This window comes from Glycine soja, chromosome 5 (assembly GCF_004193775.1).
Source record: "Glycine soja cultivar W05 chromosome 5, ASM419377v2, whole genome shotgun sequence".
Taxonomy (NCBI): Eukaryota; Viridiplantae; Streptophyta; class Magnoliopsida; order Fabales; family Fabaceae; genus Glycine; species Glycine soja.
In genome coordinates, this window is record NC_041006.1 from 1,629,744 (window position 1) to 1,652,171 (window position 22,428).

At 30.5% G+C, this 22,428-nt stretch overlaps 2 protein-coding genes and 2 pseudogenes across 5 annotated transcripts; 1 reads left to right on the forward strand and 3 right to left on the reverse strand.

Annotated features, from left to right (window-relative positions):
• Window positions 1-711: 711 nt before the first annotated feature.
• LOC114413775 lies at window positions 712-1,945 on the reverse strand (annotated as a pseudogene).
• A 615-nt stretch (window positions 1,946-2,560) lies between these two features.
• On the forward strand, window positions 2,561-5,290 carry LOC114413776 (annotated as a pseudogene).
• Window positions 5,291-6,068: 778 nt separating this feature from the next.
• Window positions 6,069-10,656, reverse strand: LOC114411781 (protein GAMETE EXPRESSED 1-like). 3 transcript variants are annotated; one of them, XM_028375471.1, is made up of 7 exons: window positions 10,369-10,656; window positions 7,891-8,408; window positions 7,192-7,779; window positions 6,986-7,112; window positions 6,713-6,899; window positions 6,488-6,635; window positions 6,069-6,410 (listed from the first exon to the last, which is right to left on the reverse strand). In XM_028375471.1, the coding sequence occupies exons 2-7, from the start codon at window positions 8,358-8,360 to the stop codon at window positions 6,155-6,157; spliced, it is 1,776 nt and encodes a 591-aa protein (XP_028231272.1). In that variant the 5' UTR covers window positions 8,361-8,408; window positions 10,369-10,656; the 3' UTR covers window positions 6,069-6,154. The 3 variants fall into 3 exon arrangements, with proteins under 3 accessions (XP_028231272.1, XP_028231273.1, XP_028231274.1); XM_028375472.1 differs by lacking the exon at window positions 10,369-10,656 and adding an exon at window positions 9,231-9,260; XM_028375473.1 differs by lacking the exon at window positions 10,369-10,656 and having other exon boundaries at window positions 7,891-8,963.
• Window positions 10,657-12,103: 1,447 nt separating this feature from the next.
• On the reverse strand, window positions 12,104-22,063 carry LOC114411783 (truncated transcription factor CAULIFLOWER A-like). Of its 2 annotated transcripts, XM_028375474.1 has the most exons (8): window positions 21,650-22,061; window positions 17,663-17,741; window positions 16,656-16,720; window positions 16,474-16,573; window positions 13,909-13,950; window positions 13,507-13,548; window positions 13,299-13,408; window positions 12,104-12,387 (listed from the first exon to the last, which is right to left on the reverse strand). In XM_028375474.1, the coding sequence occupies exons 1-8, from the start codon at window positions 21,832-21,834 to the stop codon at window positions 12,291-12,293; spliced, it is 720 nt and encodes a 239-aa protein (XP_028231275.1). In that variant the 5' UTR covers window positions 21,835-22,061; the 3' UTR covers window positions 12,104-12,290. The 2 variants fall into 2 exon arrangements, with proteins under 2 accessions (XP_028231275.1, XP_028231276.1); XM_028375475.1 differs by lacking the exons at window positions 16,656-16,720; window positions 17,663-17,741 and having other exon boundaries at window positions 21,650-22,063.
• Window positions 22,064-22,428: the final 365 nt, after the last annotated feature.

Below are 22,428 nucleotides of genomic sequence, written 5' to 3' on the forward strand. Positions count from 1 at the left end.
TAAATACTTTTTCCTTACGTCAAAAGTATGTAGGTATATTTTAAATATTTAATAATAAATATTTATATTATATAAATATTAAATATTTATTTATTATAAATATTAAATATAAAAATATTTTTTTACATTTAATACATAGGTATATTTTAATAAATATATTTAATATTAAGAAATAATTGTCAATAACAAAAAATACCCTTAATTTACTGATGTATACACATTTATTTTTTAACATGAGTACATTTAACAATATACATATTTAGTGTATTTTAAGAGGATACGACACAATTGAATCTTTTTATTGAACGAGTCATGTTAGTTGATGAACCTTTATGAGCCACCAGGCATGCCCTCACATCACGTGATCGCATGTGCTGTCTTTTGAGATGGCATGGCATATTAGCACTTGTTCTTCTTCTTCTTCTTCATTTTTTAATCTTAACAATGGATTAAAAAAATTTGGGAAAACAGGAAAATATGTTAAAGTGGAAAAAAGAAAATGTCAAAAATCCAGAATCCATCCTTGTCCGTATGTTGGTCGAATTTTGTTGGCATAACAAATGAATTTGTGTCCATTTTATTAATTTCATTTGATTCGGCACTATGTTCATTGTCATTGCTCAACATCAACAACCAAACAATGCTTCTGAGTTTTTAGCTTTCTATTCTCTAGTTTCCAATAACGCACCATTTCCTGTTTTTAACTTCCTTTCAATCATAAAAATTGAATTTGTTCTTTGCCTCTTGCACTATAGCACCTTCAAGCATCACCACATTCACTAGCACCTTAAAACCCATCAACTCACAACGTGTTAATTACCTTTTGTCCTACATATATGCATGTCCAATTCACCAGAAGAAAAACAATAACACTCCTCCAAACTTAACTTACCCCGGCTCTCTTCATCTCGCACATGCTTTTCACATTAAACTTCGAACCAGATTCAGTTCCTTGGAAATTGGAACATCATTTTTAAACACAATTTTACTTTTTTTCTCTTGCGGCATTTGTAAAAACTTGTACAAAATTATCTTGTACACTCTCTTTTTAGTTTACAATAATCAAGCATCCAAAATAAACTCTCATGTCATAAAATCTTATAAGTATTTAATTCAAGACTAAAATACTCTCTCCATTCTTAATTATAAGACATTTTTTATAATATTATTTTCTAATTTTTAAATGTATTAATTATTTTTTCTACTTATCTTTACTTAATTATTCTCTCAAAATATTAATGAAAAATAATTAGATGGATAGAGAAATAAAAAAATATAATTTTGAAATAATACTCCATATAATTAAAATATTTAATATGATTAACTAAATTAATTATTTTTCTTAAGAAACATAAATTTATTAAAAAAAATCTTATAATTAAAAAAAAATGGATACACTTTTATTTTAGGTATTAATTTGCTTACTAAGTTTAAAAAATTCTATTTTGATTTTTTATGTTTTTGTTAGACTAAATTAGTACTCTTGTGAAATTTTTTGCTTATCATCTTAATTTTAACTGAGATAACAAAGAATTATTGATGTGGCATCTTTAATAGTTAGTTACACGTTACTAAATTAATCAAATTAGATTGATAAATTGATAAAAGAACTAATTTGATCTCAGAAGATAAACTGAAACCAAAAAGATTATATTTTATCCTTGATTAAATTCTGTCCATGTGCATCATAGTTTAGAATAAGGTGCAAACAGAAAACAATAGTATTACTTCTGACCTTCCCGGGTGGGTCTGGCCACATGAACAAGAACAACATTGTCCTGGCTCTGAAAAGTGTGAGAGAGAGTGCCCCCCATTCAAGAGCCCCTTTAGCTTCAAAGCTAGAATCCACAACCACCATTATCTTATTTCCCGTTGTCTCTGCCAACTTCGTGGTAGAAGCAGAGGAGGAAGATGCACAACAGGCTTGAACACGAGGCGTGGCCATGAAAAAATTGTATCAAACGCACTACGTGGAATGCCCCACCCAAGCTGCCTCAGCAAATTATCCACCTGCTGTAGCTAATTTGTGACCCTTATCAATAATCTGTAATGAAAATATATTCCACCTGATATGGATGAACATATAAAGTGATCAATATTCAATAAATTTTAAAAATCATGTTTATAATGTGTACAAAGTTAACAAATTGTTCTATGATATAAAACTAACATTATAAACTCAAATTTCATAATTCATTATCAACCAAATTATGCTTTCCATTTTATAACAATTACATAAAAAAAAAAAAAGTGTTTTTTGCACCAGAATGTTCTCAGCCTTACTGCCCTTGACTGGAGAGGCGGTTTTCATCTATTAGAATTTGTCACAAGCAGCAACCTTACTATATCCATGCTTGTTTATGGATGCCAAATGTTATTCCATAGGGCAATGCATGAAATTATGAACTTACAACATTTGTCTACACGAGAATGTAACTGCAATCTTTGTAAACTTCCTTGATTCAAGCAGCATAAAAATCAATTCATCTCTGCTTGATGTGGAGACTATGAAAAGGACATCAAAATGAAACCCAAAAATGATGGACTTTCTGTGGCGTAAATGAGTCATGGTAATCTAATTGATTTTCAATGTCCTAGATATTCTTTAAACAAGAATGCAAAGTAAAATCGATACCTTTCAAGCGTGTAAACATCTCAAAATTGGCAGACAATAAAGAAATAATGAAATCGGACAAATAGGTATATAAACGTGGATAACTCACCTCAAGAAGCACCAAAATAATGTTGATAAAGTTTTGACTATCAGCTCCTAAAAGGTCCTTATCAAATCTGAAAATTAAAGCATTTCGTTAATCAAACCTGCTTGTATTGAAAGCTAATATTTCAAAAAAAAAAGTTAAATTAATTTTTTAACCTCTAATTTATATTTTAAATTTAATTTGATCTTTTAATTTTTGTGGGTGTTCAATTTGGTCCTAGCATCTAAATTAAATCAATGGTATTAAGAAATTATATTGATTTAAAATTATCATCAAATGATTTTAAACTGTTAGAAAATACAGATTCTCTAACATGATTAATTTAATTTAAACAAAAGAATTAAATTTGAATCAATTTAAAAACTTAGAAAACTACATCAAACTTACGTAATAAATAAATTAGAGAAAAAAAATTAATTTAACCAAAAATAAACCTTTTATACTTCCTCACCTTGCAACCACTAAAGAAAGCTGTCATGCATAAGTTTGGCTTCAATCAAATCATTTCTAAGTGGCAAAAAACTTAACCAGGCAGGAACCATATGCAAGTATAAAAGGTTAAAAAAAATAGTACTTTCTTTTCCTTATTTTGTATATGGTCAGCGGTCACCAATTGAACAAACATAACTTGATCAGATTCAGATACATCATCATCTTGAAATCAGTAAGCTTAGTTCTGGCTAAACATAAAAATGGTCGCAGACCAGTAGTGAAATCTGTGTGCTAAGCTTATTCATTTCTCACTCACCCTTCTTTATTTCGTAATGCCTAGAGTATTAACCACGTAAGAAATTCATAAATTATGTTAAAAGGTACAAGCGATAAGTAATATTTATTATACATAATTTGAGTACGATACAACTGAAATCAAATTTCAGAATACAGACATCACGTAAGCAATCTAGGCCCTCCCAGCTAACAAGTGGAATTGCTGACTCACGTCGTAGTCAGAACTTGAAAAGAACTTTGTATGTTCTGCAGGGAGAGTATTTATACATAACAGGTGAATGCAGTCTACTAAGTAGAAAAAAAAAAAAAAACTTAGAATGGAAATTTTAATTCTAGATTTGTAATGTCAACTCTAACATATAAAAAATGGGATTAGTTGGGATCATAAAATCTTAATTAAGTTTGGATTGTATAAACAATTAGTGAATAAAATTGCTAAGTTTAGTTTTATTAGAGATTATACTGAATTATTTTCTGACAAAAAAAATTGAACAAAAGGCTAAGAAATAGCGTAACCTCTAAAGATGACAATAGACAGAAGAAAAATATTACCCTAGAGCCATCAATGCTTTCACGATGGAATTCACAAATACTTCCTAGAGCAGAAATTGCAATATCATGCGCTTTTTCATTAAGTGGACTTGGATTTTTATCAAAATACCGAGTTCTGACAATATTCCTAAAAAGGACAAAAAATATCTTAATTGTGAAATTATTAATAATATTGCAAATTATGGAACAAACGAGATACTATTGACAAAAGGCTTCAACTGATGTGTTCCAAGCTCTGCACAAATTCGAATTCCCCCTGCTGCCTCCTGAAAAAGGGGGAAAAATAAATAATTGGATACATAGAACAACTGCATTAAGAATGAAACCTAGATAGCACGAAGCTGGAAACCTCTCTGCTATAATAATTATAGTCCTTGCATGCTTCCAGTAAGATGAGAAGGTAAATTGCACAGTACCTACCAAGTAAAACAAACACTAAGTTTTCAAATGTATCATATCGTTTTGAGATCCATAAATGTATCCTGCATACAAGAAGCAAAAAGGAAGATTAAAAGGACTACTTGTGAGCCACTTCATGACTCAGTTGTGCAACTATACATAAAGTTGACAAAACAATACTTCTTATGACTTATGACATCACAAGCTAATAAAATATCACCTTATCACTTAATAGATTTAAACTAGTACAAATATTAAAAATAAAAAATTAAAAATATCATATAACAAATTGAAAAATGAATATATTACGGATATGAAAAATATATTTAAGTCTCACACACATTTATAATTTGCAATGTTTTGAAGATCCACAGCACATTAACAATGCCAGCAACACCTGAATTCCTAGAGAGCAAAGCCAGAGTTGGATGGTCTTGGTGCACTTGGTGACTTGGCATGGTACTGCATTGGTGCTTCCTTGTGGGCAAAGGGATACAAACTAGCAATCTCTGTCACTGCTCTTCCTGATTCCACGAGAAACGACGCCGGAGTCAACATGTCCATCACAGCCTCTTTGCTGTGGGATCAACCAAACCAAAAACACTTGCAACCATTAACTGCTCCTTTCTTTCCCACACTTCCATGGACCTGGCCATGTGTGGTTCCAATGGCTCTCTGCATCTCAGGGACTTCATAGTCCCATACGGTGCTAAGTTTGTTGATCTTTACATCGGGTGGAATGTGAGACCGGAGGAAGTTCATGAGGCCAATAAGCTCCTACAAGAGGCTCTAATGGTGCAAGAGTTTTCTAGGCTTGTTGCAGGTATTAGAGATTGTGGATCTAAACCCTCTACCAAATCAGTAGAAAGACTCAACTTGTAGATAGATGGTTGCAAAGCATGTTGTTATTAATTCAAAAGATCCTTCATCAAACACCCTTAATTAATGCCGCCATCAGAAACACCCTTAAGCCAACCGAGTGTTTGAAAATTGGAATAGATAAGTCATGAATTGTAACAAGATAAGCCATCTTTTGGAACTGCTATTCCCAATCAGTTTCGAGAAGAGCAGAGTGATTGTAAAAAGAGATACATATCAGTTTCACGTATGTTACTGTAAGTATTATGTATGATAATTTATAAGTCAATTTCCATTAATTATAGTTTTTATCAATTTAGTCGCTAGTAAACTTACGAAAAATAGAATTTAACTGTAACTGATTAATTATAAGAAATGAACTTTGGTTCAATGAAAACTGTAACTGATTAGGGGATGCTGAGGTAGAGAGATGAGGAGGAAACTTTAGAGGAGAAATCATTGTATAATTTCTGGATGCAGCAGCAGGTTGCAAAAAAATAGAAATTTACAAATTTGATGTTGGTGTAGGTTTTGAACTTAAGTTCCACAAATTTGACGAGTGTATCTGATAAAGAACTTAGATAAAACTTGCAAAATCTACCATCAGACTGAAGGTGCATAATTTTAGCAAAAATTCTGAGAAGTCAACTGCCCTTAACCACAACTAATTCTGGTACATAGATTTAAGTCATCATAAGTTGCCAACTATATTTATATTTACGTATATTAGTATCTCCCCACTATATATACCAAACTTCATATGTAGTGAAATAACAAGTTACACATACAATAGTACGTACATAATCCAAAATCATGAAACTAGTTAACAGAATAAAGTGACATGCACTGATGACATCAAAATTCTAATTACTAAATTAGTATTGGGGTGGTAACAATCAATGAAAAAGATTGTGATTACGTAGATTATAATTTTTTGTAACTGTGATTGAATTCTCTGCAACTACTTGTGGAAGCATATAGTCAGGATCATCAAGGTAATTCACATCATCGGGTAAATCGGCATCTATCCATTCAGACCAATCCTCATAATCAGTAGTATCCAAGTCCCATGACAACTCCTTTTCTTTTTGCATGCTGTTAACCTTGTTTATCAGAGTTAACAGCATTTGATGGTTCAAGGTCTCATAATTCCTGCATGATTAACAAGAAATTCTTTAAGATATAAAATTTACATTTGAATAGCCAACTTCTAATATTTGTACACTTACTTGTATGTGAAAATGGCATGTAGAAGTTGAACTAAAGCTGTTACCATGAAAAATAATCGGGCAATGTTTATTATCGAGGTTTGGTGCTCAATGTTATCACTTGTTAAACGGATAATGAGTACTTCCGCAAAGAGAGTAGCACAGAGCTCTGTAAAAAGCCAATGATATTTAGTCAAACAATTAATTAGAGGTTTATAAACTGAAAGCACTAATTGGTATACATACCAATATATAGGAATGGCCTGATATTGTATGTTTGCTTCGTACTTGTCAACATGAAGATGACAAAGATTAAAATGGAATAAACGAAGAAAGCTTTGATCATTCTTGATTCAAGTAACAAGGTATTTTGCAAAGCAAAAATCCTGTCTAAAACAACAAACATGGAAGCCTGCTTTGATTCAAAAGATTCCTGTAAAGTAGAAATAGAAATTCCTTGTTAAAAATTCATTAAGAATTCATTTATATAAAACCAATAGTCTACAAGAAATTCTAAACCTGAGAAGACAATATTTCCCTTGAGTTTTCCATTAAACGATCATGAAATCCTTGAATTTGTTGTTGACGCTGAATAAGCTCTTCATGTTGTCTATGCCCATATTCAGCAAAATATTGTAGGGTTTTCCTGCAATACATCAACGAGCTCAACATTTTATTCAAATATAATTTCTGAATTCAAATATTTTGAGAGTTAACTTATCTACCTGCTCTCTTCTAGTGCTTTGGATTGAAACTCAGTCAATGAGTTTAGGCCCTCAAGCGCTGTGGATTGTCCGTCTAAGAGTTGTTGCTGCTTATCTAAGGAAATCCCAGCCATATTCCCAATATCTTCAGCTTTGCTTTGCAGGTTGTCCATCCTTGATGACATAGCATCTCCAACTTTAATTACCTCATTCTCAATCTCAATGGCTTCATTTCTTAATTTTTCAATTTCTTTGCCCAAATAATTGTAAGAGTCTTTGAGCATTGCTACCCCATCCTCCAAGCTTCTCTTCATATTCTCTTGCCCTTCTTTTAATTGTATCTGTGATAGTGCAATTTTTGTAGTTTGCTCGTAAACACTCCTCGAATGTGTTAATACAGAATCAATGTGACCTTCCAGATTTTTAGCAGTTTGAGCTACTTGTTTTGTGTGGCTATCAAGTGAATTAAGAGAATCATGAATCTGTCTTGAGCCTTGTAATAGATGTTCTGATTTCTCTTCAATGCTATCTAGCTTGTCCTCGACATACTGGGCTGAAGTTTTTAATTCAGTCACAAGTCTCTCAGTTTCATATTTGAATGCGTGTGCCCTAAAAAAGTATATAAAACATTAGTCATGTTGAGACAAACAAATCAAAATAAAAAGAAAAGAACACAAATAAGAAAAGAAATATGAATTGGGAAAAGAAATTGCACTTAACTGCAACTGATAACAAATGGTGTTGGTTTCGAGGTAGAATTCAAGGTAAACCTTATGGGCAAGGTCATCTAAGGATCTTGAGCAAACAGCAATGGAAGATTTGGGTTCACAATGGGGAAAAGGAGACCTGCCAGAATCCCTCTGAAAGCAATCACTTAGGTGCCAAGCCAATCTAGACCTCTTCTCATCAATAGCCAAGATTTCAGAACATCCAGCAAAAAGATGTTGGTAAGCATTTTGCCAACACGAGTTTGAGCTAATCATTTTCTTCTTAGCATTTTGTATTAACTTCACTCCCTTATGGTCGTTGAAGGAATCAACAGAGAACTCAGCACTAGAACCTTTAAAATTGCCTGCTTGAGTCTTGTCACCAGAGGGAGTCTCCTTAGATGATGAAAACCAACCCCATGACTCACCTCTTAATAAGAATGAGAATAAAATTAAAACAAGAAGTCGACTCCTGTGATCCATTTGAGAAATTTATCAGAATTTTATGTCCAAGTTCTGCAATGACCAAGCCTGCATTATCAAACACACCATAAAATTAATCAACTTTTGCTACCATAAACTATATGTTTCATAACTTATGGAGATCATGTTCCACACAATCACTGAAAAAATAAAGGACGAAACCCAGAATAAGAAATAAATTGAGAAGCTGAAGCATGCCATATATGCTTCGCATGTGGAAATTAAGATATAAATTTGACCAACAAAGCAAAAGGTTGTTTTTCAGTAGAGGACTACAAAATCAAAATGTTTGTTTGGGACAAGAATGAATATGAATAATTTCTGGTTGGCTGCTTATATTATAAAGGGTGTAACGGTACACTGGGAATTATGACGATTGGTTTTCAATATAATTCACACTCCTAAATATTTACATTCAGTTTTGATTTAATTGCAAATAATTATTTGTTCTTTTTTTCTGGACAACACCCAGTCTTTTGATTCTTTGAAGACAAAGGGATTACTGGTTTGGTTTTCTATGCCAAAACCCCTTAGACCTTAGACCCATTGGTTGGATGTCTCGAACCTAAAGTAATCAACTGGGGCAAGTAAACCAATCAACCCATGTTCCATCGTGCCCTTTTGAGTTTTGAAAACGTTAACTTCGGGGAAGAGAGTGAAGATGGCTAATTAAATCTTATCGTGGTTTTCTAATTGTAGCAGAAGCAAAACTATAAACATTATTGATACCCACTTATTCTCTTTCCTTCTTTTTTAACGCGGAAAACAAAAACACAAATCTCCATGCCGGGTAGTATGCAGTATATGCACTTCACAAATCACAATTAAATTCAGAGAGAGACAGAATAAAAACTTGTAAGGAAAGTCTACCTCGGCAGATCCTCGATTTTTAATAGTGTGTGTCAATAATTTAAGATTTGGGTTAATGCTTGAAAGGGATATATAAGGAAAGAGAAACTTGGGAACCAAGAAATATAAAAGCTAGTTAACAACATATTTCATCTTTTTTTTTTTTACTAAAATTTTATACCCACTAATTTTCAGCTAATTTTACCAAATTAGACAAAAAAAAGTGGTTATGAGAAAACTTTCCTTATTTTCCTGAACAAGTCACTATCGTAAATCACAATTTTGGATTTCAAATAATCCATTAAAATATTTTACAACTTCACATGAAAGGGATCGTATCAATCAATTATCATTCTTTACGTAAATATAGGACCGAATTTAGTATTTCTAAATAATAATAATAAAAAATAGAAAGGAAGATAAAAAAACAAAACTGTGAAAGCATCCAACCTCAAACACCCGTTACATAATTCTTTTCAATTAAAATAAAGTGACTGCTATACAGCGACAACTATTGAATTACATAAAATGGTATCAAAAGGATTTCCAAACAAAACCAAATAAATAAAAAAAGAAATTGTTAAGAAGAAATATTTCGTATCTTTTTATGCTATCATGCATAAACGTGAATTTAGAATCTGGATTTTGAATTTGATGGCTAAATAACTAGTAAATTAATATCGCTCAACTGTGGCACCGTTTTGCCGCGGCAATATCAAAAAACGACAAGTAGAAACTGCCCGAATGAAAACCAAAAAGATGAAAAGGGCCCTTAAAGTTTGAGACGAAACACGAATGTACGAAATTTCAAGTCAAGCAGCAAAAAATTGTTCGAGATCCCACATTGATAGAGTTGAAATAATATATAAAGAAATAAATTTTATTTTATAAGTTAATTTTATAAGATTAAGTTAGACTCAAATTGAAATTTTAAGATAGATATTGAATGAGTGAATGAAACACAAATGAAAAAAAAAAAAAAACCCAAAGACTAATTTTCACTTCTTCTGTGCGAATGCACGTATCAATCACAAAGTGTCAAAGTGAAAAATGCATTTCACAAAACTATGTGTTATAAATTGCAAGCACCAAAAAATTAATAAAAGATAAAAATACTATATATGCTGTTATTCTCAGAGAGAGAGGGAGAGAAACTAACCTGTAGAATGGAAAGGGCGCGTTTCACTGTGTGTTGCGTTTGAAAGATCTTGAAATTGAAGTGGTCAACCTTATATAGGAGGAAGGAAACAATGGACACAACTTTCTCCCGTTGAAGAACATAAACCAATAAAACGGTGCGTTCGGTCCGAAAAGGCGCGTAACCGTTACAAGCCTTTTCAACTTTCAAGTTTGCTCACGAAGCTGAACCACAATCACCTTAATGGTAGGGCCCCAGTCATAATAATATATTATATTAAAATAATTATTCATCTCTTTCATATTATTTAAAGAGTACAGGTCTTTTTTTTATTTATTAAAATGTCAGAATTTTGATGTGCAAATATAAAAATCTTAAGTATATCCAGCACTTTCTTTTTGCTGTTTTCTTATTTTCTTTCTTCTGTTCTAATCTTATTCTTTTGTCATAATTTCCTATTTTTATTAGGTTTCTAATTGCTACAATTTTGGTTTTCTTTTTTTAATGGTTGTTTGTTTCGAGACAGGATTTCTCCTAAGGTTAAAGATCTCTTACACTAAACTATAAAAGTGTATTATGTTCTTATTGTTATTTTCGATAAGACGTGATTTATATAAAATTCTCTAATTAATTATAATTTATCTCCATAAATCATAAAAATAAGATATAATCAAGTAAATATATGATTATATCTTTAATATATAATTGGGACAAGACATGTTGTTAAAATATATTTAATACATGATAAGATAATACTAAGCGCGATCTATCGGTAATGATCGGTCCATGGTCTGTTGGGCTAGACCTGGTCGACACATTGGGATCAACCCAATGAAGACAAGAGGTTACAGTTGTAATGGAGGATTTTAAAATCAATATTTTACTTTTTTTTTTTTTCTACATCTCCAATACATCCTAAATTTTGTTAGCTTTCTTTACATTTTTGTAATGCTTTCTTAGCAATAGACAATGATTTAAGGAAATATATATATATATGGATGGAAGCTAACAAATTAATAATTAATATTTGTTGATAAAAAAATTCTTAGAATCTAATGAATAAGATTAGTAATTTATTACCACCATTAGATTTTAATAAAATGAATTATAAAAGTGATAGTGTGATTACCTACAATAAATTTTGCAAAACACACCCAAACACACAAAATATAACAATTCCTTTGTGATTGGATCAGAATGTAAAAAAACATGGAGATGCTGTCAGTTCAAATTTTCCGCTAACAAAAAATATTAACAATACTAAAAATTAACATGTGCTGATAAAAAATATAAAAAATTGAATATATTAAACTTGATTCGGTGTTGTTGAGCTCGATCTGGGCCTGAATTTTGTGTGTTTACCATGATAGAGAAAATCAATTTTTAGGGGTTACAAGCTGCCACAAATAATTTAATATATTTCAAACAAATTTTTTAAGTATTTTTTATGGTTTTTTATCATCAGAAAATGAGCTTTATTAAATAACTAAAAAATTATACATATTTCATTACATGACATAACACAATTGACGTATCAAATTAACGAATACGTTAACAGTTAACAAATCCTACTAACGATAGAAACATAAACAAAAAAATTTCAAATATTAGGAAATAAAAAAAAATATCTAAATAAAATTAAAATTTAAGTATATATTAAAAATCACTAACATATTTAAACCTACTAAATAATAAAGTGTTTTGAAGAATTTATGCAGAAGTGAAAGAAAAACACGTCATGAATTAGACATTTGGATATAAGTCAAAACTTCAACCTTTATTCAAACTCAATTTTATATCAGTATCATTTTATATGTAGATCATTTAATATACCTAGCAGCATTAAATACAATCCAGGTGGTATAGTCACCGTCAAATGCCTCTGATGATGTATATAGCTAGCCTTTGTACAAGTGGTATTCGTATTTAACAAGAATAGGCTTCTATTCATTTGTAGGAAGAGGCATCAAAGGGGGAAGAATGGTTTTAGGTCGACATGAGGTTGGAGTTTCTTCATTAGATTTGACTTCTGGGGAGCCTCTGCATCAAGTCATTTAGGTGATCACTTAATTAGTATTATTAGTTGCAAATTCAAAAACCAGAGATCAACTAATCAGGTGGATGTTAACAACTATTAATTTGTTAAAATACTAGTTTTGTTAGCAAAATGAATTCAACTTGTAACCTTTTTTCCTTTTTTTTTCTCTCTCTTTTAACTATCCATTTCATCTTATATCTACTTCAAATTGAGATTAATTAACTAATACCATTTATTTGGTTGACTTGACTTTTCCTCTACGTTTCATTACCCCCTTGTAAGTATTAAATATCACTTGACACTTTAGAATAGAAATGAGTTTATTATTTATTACTATTATGATACACCCACTCTTTTATCTTATTTTCATCTCTATTTCTCATCACTCTTCTTTTTCTTTTTCTCTATCTCTTTTTTCTTTTCATGTATGTACTTTATGGGGTGGAAATTTATCATTTTCCATAGCAATTATTAAAAGGAAATAATGTTTCTTAATAAGTGTATAGAGGTGGTGTATTACAAAACAGAATAAATAAATTAAAGATAACGAGATAACCAGCCAGGCACACTCATTTGGGTTTTTACATTTCATTTATTTATATCCTCATAAATGGGTTAAAACTATAAAGTCATAATGATATATGATGAGGGAAAAAAGAAAGAAAGAAAGAAAGAAATACCAATATAAATTGAAGACTCTAAAAAAGAAGAGTAAAAAATTCAGCATTCATCCTATTCATTGGTTTCATGCATCCAACTTGAGGTGGTATATACACAAAGTAGCACAAGATGGAAGGTTAAAATGAAATCATGCATATGCACATACACGGTAACAATTCATGAATATACTCACACACACTCTTAAGAATAGAGTTTGGAGCATTTCAGTTATACATCACAAAAAGATACTAACCCAATAGTCAGGGACTCCAGTGGTTGAGTTACAAGGACAGAGCTCACATCCATGTTATTTTGCAGTCCTTCTTGCTCTTGTGGGGTCAGCTCCTTCTCTTTTTCCTTTATCTGTTTTTCACTCAAACCATGTTGTTGTGTACGGTAAGATTTTTGAAATCCAAATTGCACAAACTGAATGAGTTGTTATAAAACAAAATGGTCATTACCTTCTTGGAGAGCAAGTTGTTGTGTTCACGGAGTGTCCTATCCTGCATGATGAAATACTAAATCATCATTTATACCGAAGGCAGCTGATCCAAAACTTTTGGTCAATGAAAACAATGTGTGCATATTGTTACTGAAAATTAATGTTAGAAAGATATGTATCAATTGATATTCAGCAATTTACAATTCTCACAAAAACAATGATTAGCCAGTGTTCATTCTCAGAAATTTAGAAAATAGTACATTCTCAAGAAACTCCTTGAAAATGTAGAGAATTAATTCATACCTTTTTTGGTTGGAACATGTGTGTACTAGTTTCAAGCCAATCGTTCACCCTTCTTTTAAGGGAAGGAGAAAAAGAAACATTGTTCACTATCATTTATGCAAGGGCAAGAAAGACTCACCTTTTTCTGAAGCTCAGAAATAGATTCATTCATGGCTTGGTTCTGCACGTTAACACCCAGAATTACAATGACATTCAATTCATTTCAAATTATATTAGGTGAATTTCATGTAATTATATACTTGTAGATATTTAGGAAATAACAATCAAGTCATATGAGGAGATTTTAGGCACAAACAATTAGGAGATTCCTAGTAATTTTAAGAGTTTGTTATCATTAATTACGGTTTGTATCTATTTTAAACCATTATTATTGAAAGGTACGAAGAAAATAAACAAACAACAAAACCTTATCCCATAAAATGAGGTGACACAGTTAAAAGATACTGAAAAAATATTACAACTATGCTTGTTTTGGTATCAAACCAACACGACAACTTGATCATCGCGTTATCATATAATGAATGGTAAGAAGGGAAGTGGAGACACCTTTGACTATACATGCAGCACCACACAAGAATTAGCACTAAAATGGGAGAAAGAGAAATTTCATTACACTGTGAATGCTGTACAAATCCAGCAAGCACACACGATACAAAGGGAGTCACAGATAAGTGTGGGTCCTTTCTTAAGTTGTGTAATAGCTACAAGAACTTTTTACAAGTAAATAGTTAAAATATCTTGTCTTGTCCTATTAGGCTATCTAAGGGAAGAAATGCAGTTGCAAATAAGAATTAATGGAACAATAACTTTTGGGGAAGGCATGGTCTTAATTCTTAAACATGTTATACATGTTCCTATTTAAACTTGTATCTTATTTTTGTCTCCCAATTGATACATGACTCACATTGGGAAATCACCTTTTGTACAAATTATGAGGGAAATAGGACCATAATTCGAGGAGTGATTGACGTGGGTGAGTAAAAAAATGAGGTCTATCATTCTCACGCAGTGACCATTGTGCATATATGCATGTAAAACAAGTGGAGTTGATTCCTTTACCATGCGGCAATGGCATGTATAGGACATCCTTTAGATCAAATACTTCGTTTAATTACTTCCTAGCGCTTATGTTGGTGAGGGAAGACATATAAGCGAATTTGTGATATGTGCTAAAGAGCTAACCAAACAAGAGATGCATTTATTCGTAATAAGAACAAAGCCAATAAGCCTTTTAATTTAATGCATTATGATGAGTAGGGTCCTTTTCGTGTTCACTCTTGGGGTGTTCCCCACTTGACCATTGTGGGAGATTTTCTCATCATATGATTATATTCAATCGCAGTAAAGAGTCAAGTTAAGAAGACTCACGAATTTTTTTGTTATGTTGAGTAAATAGAAAAGTTAAAATTGAGAGAAGTGACAATGTTACTAAATTCAAGGTCTTTAAGACCTATTTTGTTAAAATAGAATGTTTCATCAAACCTTCATGATTCACACCCTGCAACAGAATAATTGTTCAAAAGAAAACATAATTTTTTTTTTCGAATAATTTTTGTAGATACTCAATATATTATAATACACCTAGAGAGAAAGAAAAATAGAAAAAAAATATAGATATTATAGAATTTATGATGTGATAGAAAGAAAAAAATAAAAATAAATTAAAAGTGTTGATTGGGTGTTCAATTAAAATAAATAAATGTTTGTGTATCATTGTTTTTTTTTTAATGTTGCTTAAACTTTTCATTTTCAAGCTAAGCTACGTACTAATTCAATATTGGGATGAATCTATCCTTATTGCAAGATACTTGATAAATGGCACCCATCCATTATACATATAGATAAAAGTTCCTATGAAAGACTTTGGATACAGGGTTAAAAATGCTTTTGAGAGTTTATTGAAAAAAACTCTATATTTCCTTAACCAAAGCTCGTCAAATAACAATTAATCATCAATTGAGTAAGTTAGGCATTTAAAATCTTCATACACTAACTTATAAGAGAATCTCATATGGTCATGTATATTTGCAAGTATTTAGAAAAATCATTGATCAAGCCATATTCATGCATGCAGTATTTAAAAATTCTGTACACATTTAAGAAATCATGGTCAAGTCGTATCAGGAGAGATTCACAGACTATTAAGAGGATATCTTGCTGTAATTTAGGATTTTGTTGCCCTTATTTATAATTTGGATATATTCTACACCTCTATTATTGAAATGTACAAGTTAAAACTTGCAGGTTTAATAACCTATGTAACACCTAGAGTTGCAGTAACCTTCCCATTTAATTCTTATATATAGTTTATAACATTTCATTTTTGTTGTTATATTTGCAATTTTTTTTTATCTTTCCGTACTCATCGTCTAAAGTTGCCTAATACCGTTTGAGGTAAACATGGATTAAATAAGAAATATCACATTCACGTTATTCAACAATTGACAACAAAAACCTTAATCTAAGTTCATTTCAACCGACGTTAGTCAACTTTAGAAGATAAGAACTAATAAAAAAATAAAAAATTACTACTATAAGAAAGAAAATAAGATATTTTAAACTATAGAAATAAAAAAGAAAATTATTGCAACTTAAGGATAAAAAGGTAATTAAACCAAACTTATAATGTCATATTTGTTTAATGACATCACCAAAACACTCTTGGTTGCACATGTAGTTTTACCTTTCGTGATCTAATGTGTTTGAGAGCGGAATCAAGTTGTTGCTCCAAACTCTGAAGTCCTCTAAGATTTAAGCTGTCCAGATCTTCTCCCATAAAATTCCTGAAACAAAGCAGTAAACCTGTCATTGCATATTTTATTACACAACAAACACAAGTAGCTCTAGCCCATAATATATTAATACCTTTGATTTCTCTGTAGTACCTCCACCCTAGCCTTGAGCTTTTCATGTTCTATAACCCAGTTTTCCTAACAGTGCATGCAGATAATTAAATCAGTATTCTAACGCGTCTAATCTACTGTAACAGTAGCAAGTCCTGTCTCTTTTCCGTATCTTTTTAATGTTTTAAACTTTCAAAGTTTATTTAATATTTTTTTCTCAAATATACTCTTATTTAATATTCATTAGTAATTAATAATGATGTTATTAAAGATCAAGATATTAAATAAGAATATTTTAACTTAAATATAACAATTTATTAATTTCATTTTTTAATCTGTATAATAATCTTAAACATTAAAAGATATGAAAATAACAATAACATTCCTTAATTATCCATAGACTAGAAAAATAAAGCTAATGGGCAAGTAACAAATTATTTTAGCGACTTTATTTGTCCTTGGGACGGACATGTTTGGAAAACGTGCAATTGTGCATGGATGTATGTCTTGTCAAGGAAATGTCACTCGAAATTATACCATGTCAAGGAAACTTTGTAGAAAAGAGGATTTGAAGTTGATGAATTGGAAATTTGCTACTAAATTAGTTAACCAAAAATCTAAACTGCCATCGTCTTCACTTTTATCCAAGACTAATTCAGCTATAATGTAAAGAATATTCTAGAGATTATTTTGGGGACATATCACATCTTTAATTTGGTGATAAAATCTTTAGGAAGTGATGACTTAACTCAAGGGATTAATTTGTGAGGATTTATTTTAGAAAACCAATATAATGACACCTGTAACTTTGAAGAACCAAATTAAGAATTTTGGCATAAAATAAATAACTCAAAAGTGAATGTATATAAGTTGGTTTAGCTAGTAAAATATGTTAAACTAATTAAGTAGGGACAAATGATCAAATCACCCTCCACTGGGAGGGTTTAGAGAAAGTAAAGGGCCAATTTACATCAATAAAGCATAAAAAGAAAAGGTTTAAAGTTCATCCAGAAGAAATTGAAGGCTTACATTTGGTGGTTGATCATCTCCAACAAGTTGCCTCTCCGCATACGAATACCTCTCATACCGTTCAAGAATTCTTTCCGTACTGTTGACTCGGGAAATTAAATTAGCAGTGAGCAAAGGTTTTATATATGGGAAGGAAATTATTTAGAGTTATGCTAATGAGTGTCCTGAATTAAAAGAGAAAAGATTTTACTCAAAATCATTTGAAAGCACATTAAAAAAATTATATATATTTTTGTGCACTAAAATATTTTTGAAAATCACATGAATGAAAAACTGGATAATAGAGTTTATAATAATTTACACATCTTATTTAATCAATTGAATTAAACTATCTTAACAAAGTTAATTGAAATTGAACCAAAATAAAAATGACTTTTAAGTGATTTGCTTTTCTTACTCTTCCATCCCATTATAATTGTCAAACCTACAATAAATAAATGAAATAGAATAATAATATTATAAAATTAACCTTATCATAATTCATGTTTAATTTTTGTTGTTCATATACATGATATTATAAGAGATATAAGTGAAAAAAATATAATCAACGTTACATTGAAAACCTAGAATAATAATTATTTTGATATAAAATTTTCTTCTTACATGATGATTATGATAAGACGGAGAGAGTATCTATTATGACTATTTGGTAAGATATTTCTGTTAATTTTTAACTTTTTTTATTAGTTGAAAAACTTGTTTGCTTATTCGGTAAAAAGTCTTTTTTTAATAATTTCTAACATTGTTATGAAACAAAGAAAATATTTTAAAACGTTAGCTTTCGGTTTCTAGCTTTTTATATTTTTTTTTTATTTTTATCCTCAATTCATTAATTCAATTTCCTTATTATTTTTTTAATAAATTATGATTTTATTATTTTTAAATCATTTTACACTTTTCAGTTACTTCAATAGTTAATTTTATCACACACTTATAATTTAAAAAATTAATTTTTCAACTTTTAACTACCAATTAATTTTTCAACATTGAGCTAATTTTTTAGCTTTTTTTTTTTTTCAACATAGCTTAAGCATCACGTATTGTATAGCATTGACTCGCGCTATTTTTTTTTACTATATTTTGTTTCAATATTTACCCATATCCAACCTGGAGCCTAGAGGTATGATAAAAAAACGAATTATAACAGCTGTCCCAATTTTTACGGTTTGGTGAAAAATTGTCAACAAAATTATTTCCATTATAAATTTGTTGAAAGATTATAAGAATTAATATAAAAATAAATGTTGGAATAGATTAAATTATAATGAGGTAGTTTTAATACTAGAAACTCTAACATTTTACATTAGATATTTTTGTTAACAACAATTTTAATCAGATTGCATAGAATAGAATGGTGTAATTTAATGATAATTTGTTCATGCATGCACCTTGTGCTTCCTTCGTCTATCTGTTCTCAGCTTTATAGTTCTCTACTCATTAAGGAGCCACGAGCCCACAAATTGCTCGGCATATATGTGTGTGTGAGATTCGTTGAACTTACAGTCTTACGCCCTACTTGTTTTTTTAGACGGTAAGCTGATAAATTATAATTATAAATTTTTTAAAATATATCATTTATTGATTTATTTTTCTGAAAAAAATAAGTGAATGTATGTTAATAAATACTCATGAAACTTGTTAACTTACACAACTTATTTTGTAAAATGAGTGAATCAGCAAACTATAAATAAAAATTTTCTTAAAATATATTCAAAGTGCATCTTGCTAATTTAATCTTTCTTAAAAAACGAGCATAAGTAAGCAAATCTCTATAACTTGTAAAGCCATGTAAGCACTTAAAAAAAATTACATGAGTTTAAAAAATTCATATGACGTGTGTTTTAATATCTTAAACATTTATAATAAAATCTAATGATGAATAAGTATTTATCTTTTTCTCCCATAAAAAATAATAGCAATATACATATAAGTAACTTGGAATGTAAAAGGTAAAGTTAAGTTTAAAGCAACTACGTAAAAAGGAGAAGTTTTTTAAAGAAAATTTCTCTTAATTGAGAAAACAGAGAAAGGAACTGGTGATTTCTTCCCCTTCCGGTCAAAAAATTGTTATAAGATTATCGCAAGGAATAAGGAATAAATAGGAGGAAGTGAATCCTTGCATTCCCTGGCACAATGTATAATGTATCTATTAGCAAAATCAGAAATTCGCACATCCACCAAGTGGTACAATTGAGCTCTCCTAAGATGCTCTGTTGACTATTGACTAGTTGTTGTTTTGTCTCATTGTGAACATATTTTGATTTTCTGTTTTGCTTTTTTTATCAATTGTATTTGTTTTCATATTTACTGTCATTTCCCTTTTAATCTTATCCTTAATTATAGGCACAGAGAATATATATATATATATATTCTCTCCTATGTAATTATTTGACTATGAATGAAAAATATGTTTTTCATGCATTCTATTATAGTCTTTGTGGTTTCTCTCTTTTTCATCCCTTATATCCAAACTTCTTTGAGTATCCTTGACCGTGATATTAATTTTCGAGTACTAATTTGATTGGTAGCACTAACACCAGCGTTTTGTATTGTTACATACTTTTCTATGTTGAATGCAATACGGCACGTTTCAGTTTTCAGTGATTAGTCTCTTTACTCAGAGACGGTGTGCCTAGGTATGTCAGATGAAGATGCCTCCCCCTCCATTCAAAATACCAAATCAGGTAAATGTAAATTAATTACTACGCTATCAACCACTAAGTTAGTGGTACTACGTACTATATGTTCTGAGATTTAAAACTATGACTATGATAGTTGAATTTTAAAATTTTGAATTTGAGTTTTGTTGATGAAGTAAAAAATAATTGAGAAGTTTTCTTTTTATAAAAGGTGATCAATTAAATTTTTTAATAAAAATTAATTATCATTAAAATTAATGAATATTTTATACTAATAATATTATAATAAAAAAAAATACTACTATATGGTCCCGAGGGAGAATATTCGACTTCTCTAAGTTAGATAACAAAGTTATATTGCATTATTACTTGTCCTTAAGTTTTTTAAACAAGTTACACCATATCAGATTTTTTTTAACTAACTGGTTAGGGTTCAATTATTGGGGCCCGATTCTTTTAATAACAAGTTGAGTGACTTTACCAACACCATATATACTCAAATTAACAGTCCCAAAGGAGAAATGATTAGGCAGGGCCGGCTGAAATATTTAAGGCTTTTAAGTCCTTGTTTTAAGTCTTGGAAAAAACTACAGTATTTAATATTAGTATTCATATTACTTTTTATTATTAGTTGATCTGAGGCTGTTATAATTAAGTTTTTTTTTCCTCTGGTAAATGAGGTTGAACCTGTTATAAGAAAAACTAATCTCCATATCATATGTAATTAAGTATTACTAGGAACAAAATATAGACGCAATACTATAAGTGCTGTTGAGTTGTTGATACTGTTCTTTAATTAGATTTGAAAATTTTCATCTTGGTAATTTGTATAGTAATAAAGAATTCTATCACTGATAAAAAAAAATCTATTAAATGTCTAGATGTATTATCGAGATATTACCGAAATAATACCTTGATTCTAATTAGAGAATAACAACAACTGTGTCTATGATATTGCACATAAGTTTTGCCCAAAATTACCTAATAATTTATACCTACAAATACACACTTCCTCACTCGTACACACTTGATGGGCATGTAAAGGTTCCGTTTCAAAAAATCAAGTATAACTAACTAAACAAGAAATATAAACCCATATGTGCTCCTGCACGCTGACAATCTTTAATTAGAAGAATAAGACAAGGAATAAAACTATACGAGATATATGAAGAGTAGAAGGTGAAATCCTAATGAGAAAGTGAGTAGTGTAGATTACATGAAACAAGTGATGAACTAGAGCAAATATTAGAGCATTGACAAACAAGGAATGACAGCACATGCATATATATGAGTGATTGAGTGCAAATTAAGAAGAGAAGAGAGGGAATTAGTTAGGGGAGGGACGTACCAAGGTTGGTTGGAGTAGTCCAAAAGCTTGCCTTTGGTGGAGAAGACGATGAGAGCCACATCAGCATCGCACAGCACAGAGATCTCGCGCGCTTTCTTCAGCAAACCAGACCTTCTCTTTGAGAACGTCACTTGCCTATTGATCTTGTTCTCGATCCTCTTCAACTCCACTCTTCCCCTCCCCATATATACACTATCAAATATTAATTCTCAATATATCTCCTCACCGCTAACACAAATTCTTCCGACTCATGCGCATGGATTTAACCCACGTATGCTTTACCCTCTCTCTGCTGTTTGATTTCCTTCTACGCTCTGCGGCAGTGGCGGAAGAAAGAAAGAAGAAGAAGAAGAGGAAAGAGGAATATTAGGGTAAGGACTATGAAGTCAAGGCTTTTTTTAGCATGTATTACATACCACAACTGGTTTTTTTTTTAAGGAAAATATCATTGGTCAGTATTTAGAATATTTACTACTTATACTTACTGTACAAATAAATAAATGTTCGGATAGAGAAACCGCTGATCGGATCTAAAACGTGGTTTTGAAAAACCTGCGTGGTTTTGTCAAATACGTTGTCTAGTTATGATTGGGCAGAGACACTATTCTGTCATAGTAGACTTAGACTGGTCCCCACCGTTTCTTCTAGGCGCTCGCCCACTCAGATTCTTAGGACATATGTAAGAATATTTGAGTTTGAGATCTTAATTATATTTTTTTAGGATTTCATAATATTATATTATTTTTAAGATTTTTTTATATTTTTTATTTCAATAGATT

What these genes read in the sequence shown, in the direction of transcription:
- LOC114411783 (XM_028375474.1), bottom strand. Translation starts at nt 21,834, where the DNA reads ATGGGGAGGGGAAGAGTGGAGTTGAAGAGGATCGAGAACAAGATCAAT. An exon ending in AACACATTAGATCACGAAAG is followed by an intron (nt 13,951 to 16,473) that starts GTAAAACTACAT and finishes GTTAACGTGCAG; the next exon opens with AACCAAGCCATGAATGAATC. An exon ending in ACAACTTGCTCTCCAAGAAG is followed by an intron (nt 13,409 to 13,506) that starts GTAATGACCATT and finishes AGTGAAAAACAG; the next exon opens with ATAAAGGAAAAAGAGAAGGA.
- LOC114411781 (XM_028375471.1), bottom strand. Translation starts at nt 8,360, where the DNA reads ATGGATCACAGGAGTCGACTTCTTGTTTTAATTTTATTCTCATTCTTA. An exon ending in ACCATTTGTTATCAGTTGCA is followed by an intron (nt 7,780 to 7,890) that starts GTTAAGTGCAAT and finishes ATACTTTTTTAG; the next exon opens with GGCACACGCATTCAAATATG. An exon ending in CAGGCCATTCCTATATATTG is followed by an intron (nt 6,636 to 6,712) that starts GTATGTATACCA and finishes GGCTTTTTACAG; the next exon opens with AGCTCTGTGCTACTCTCTTT.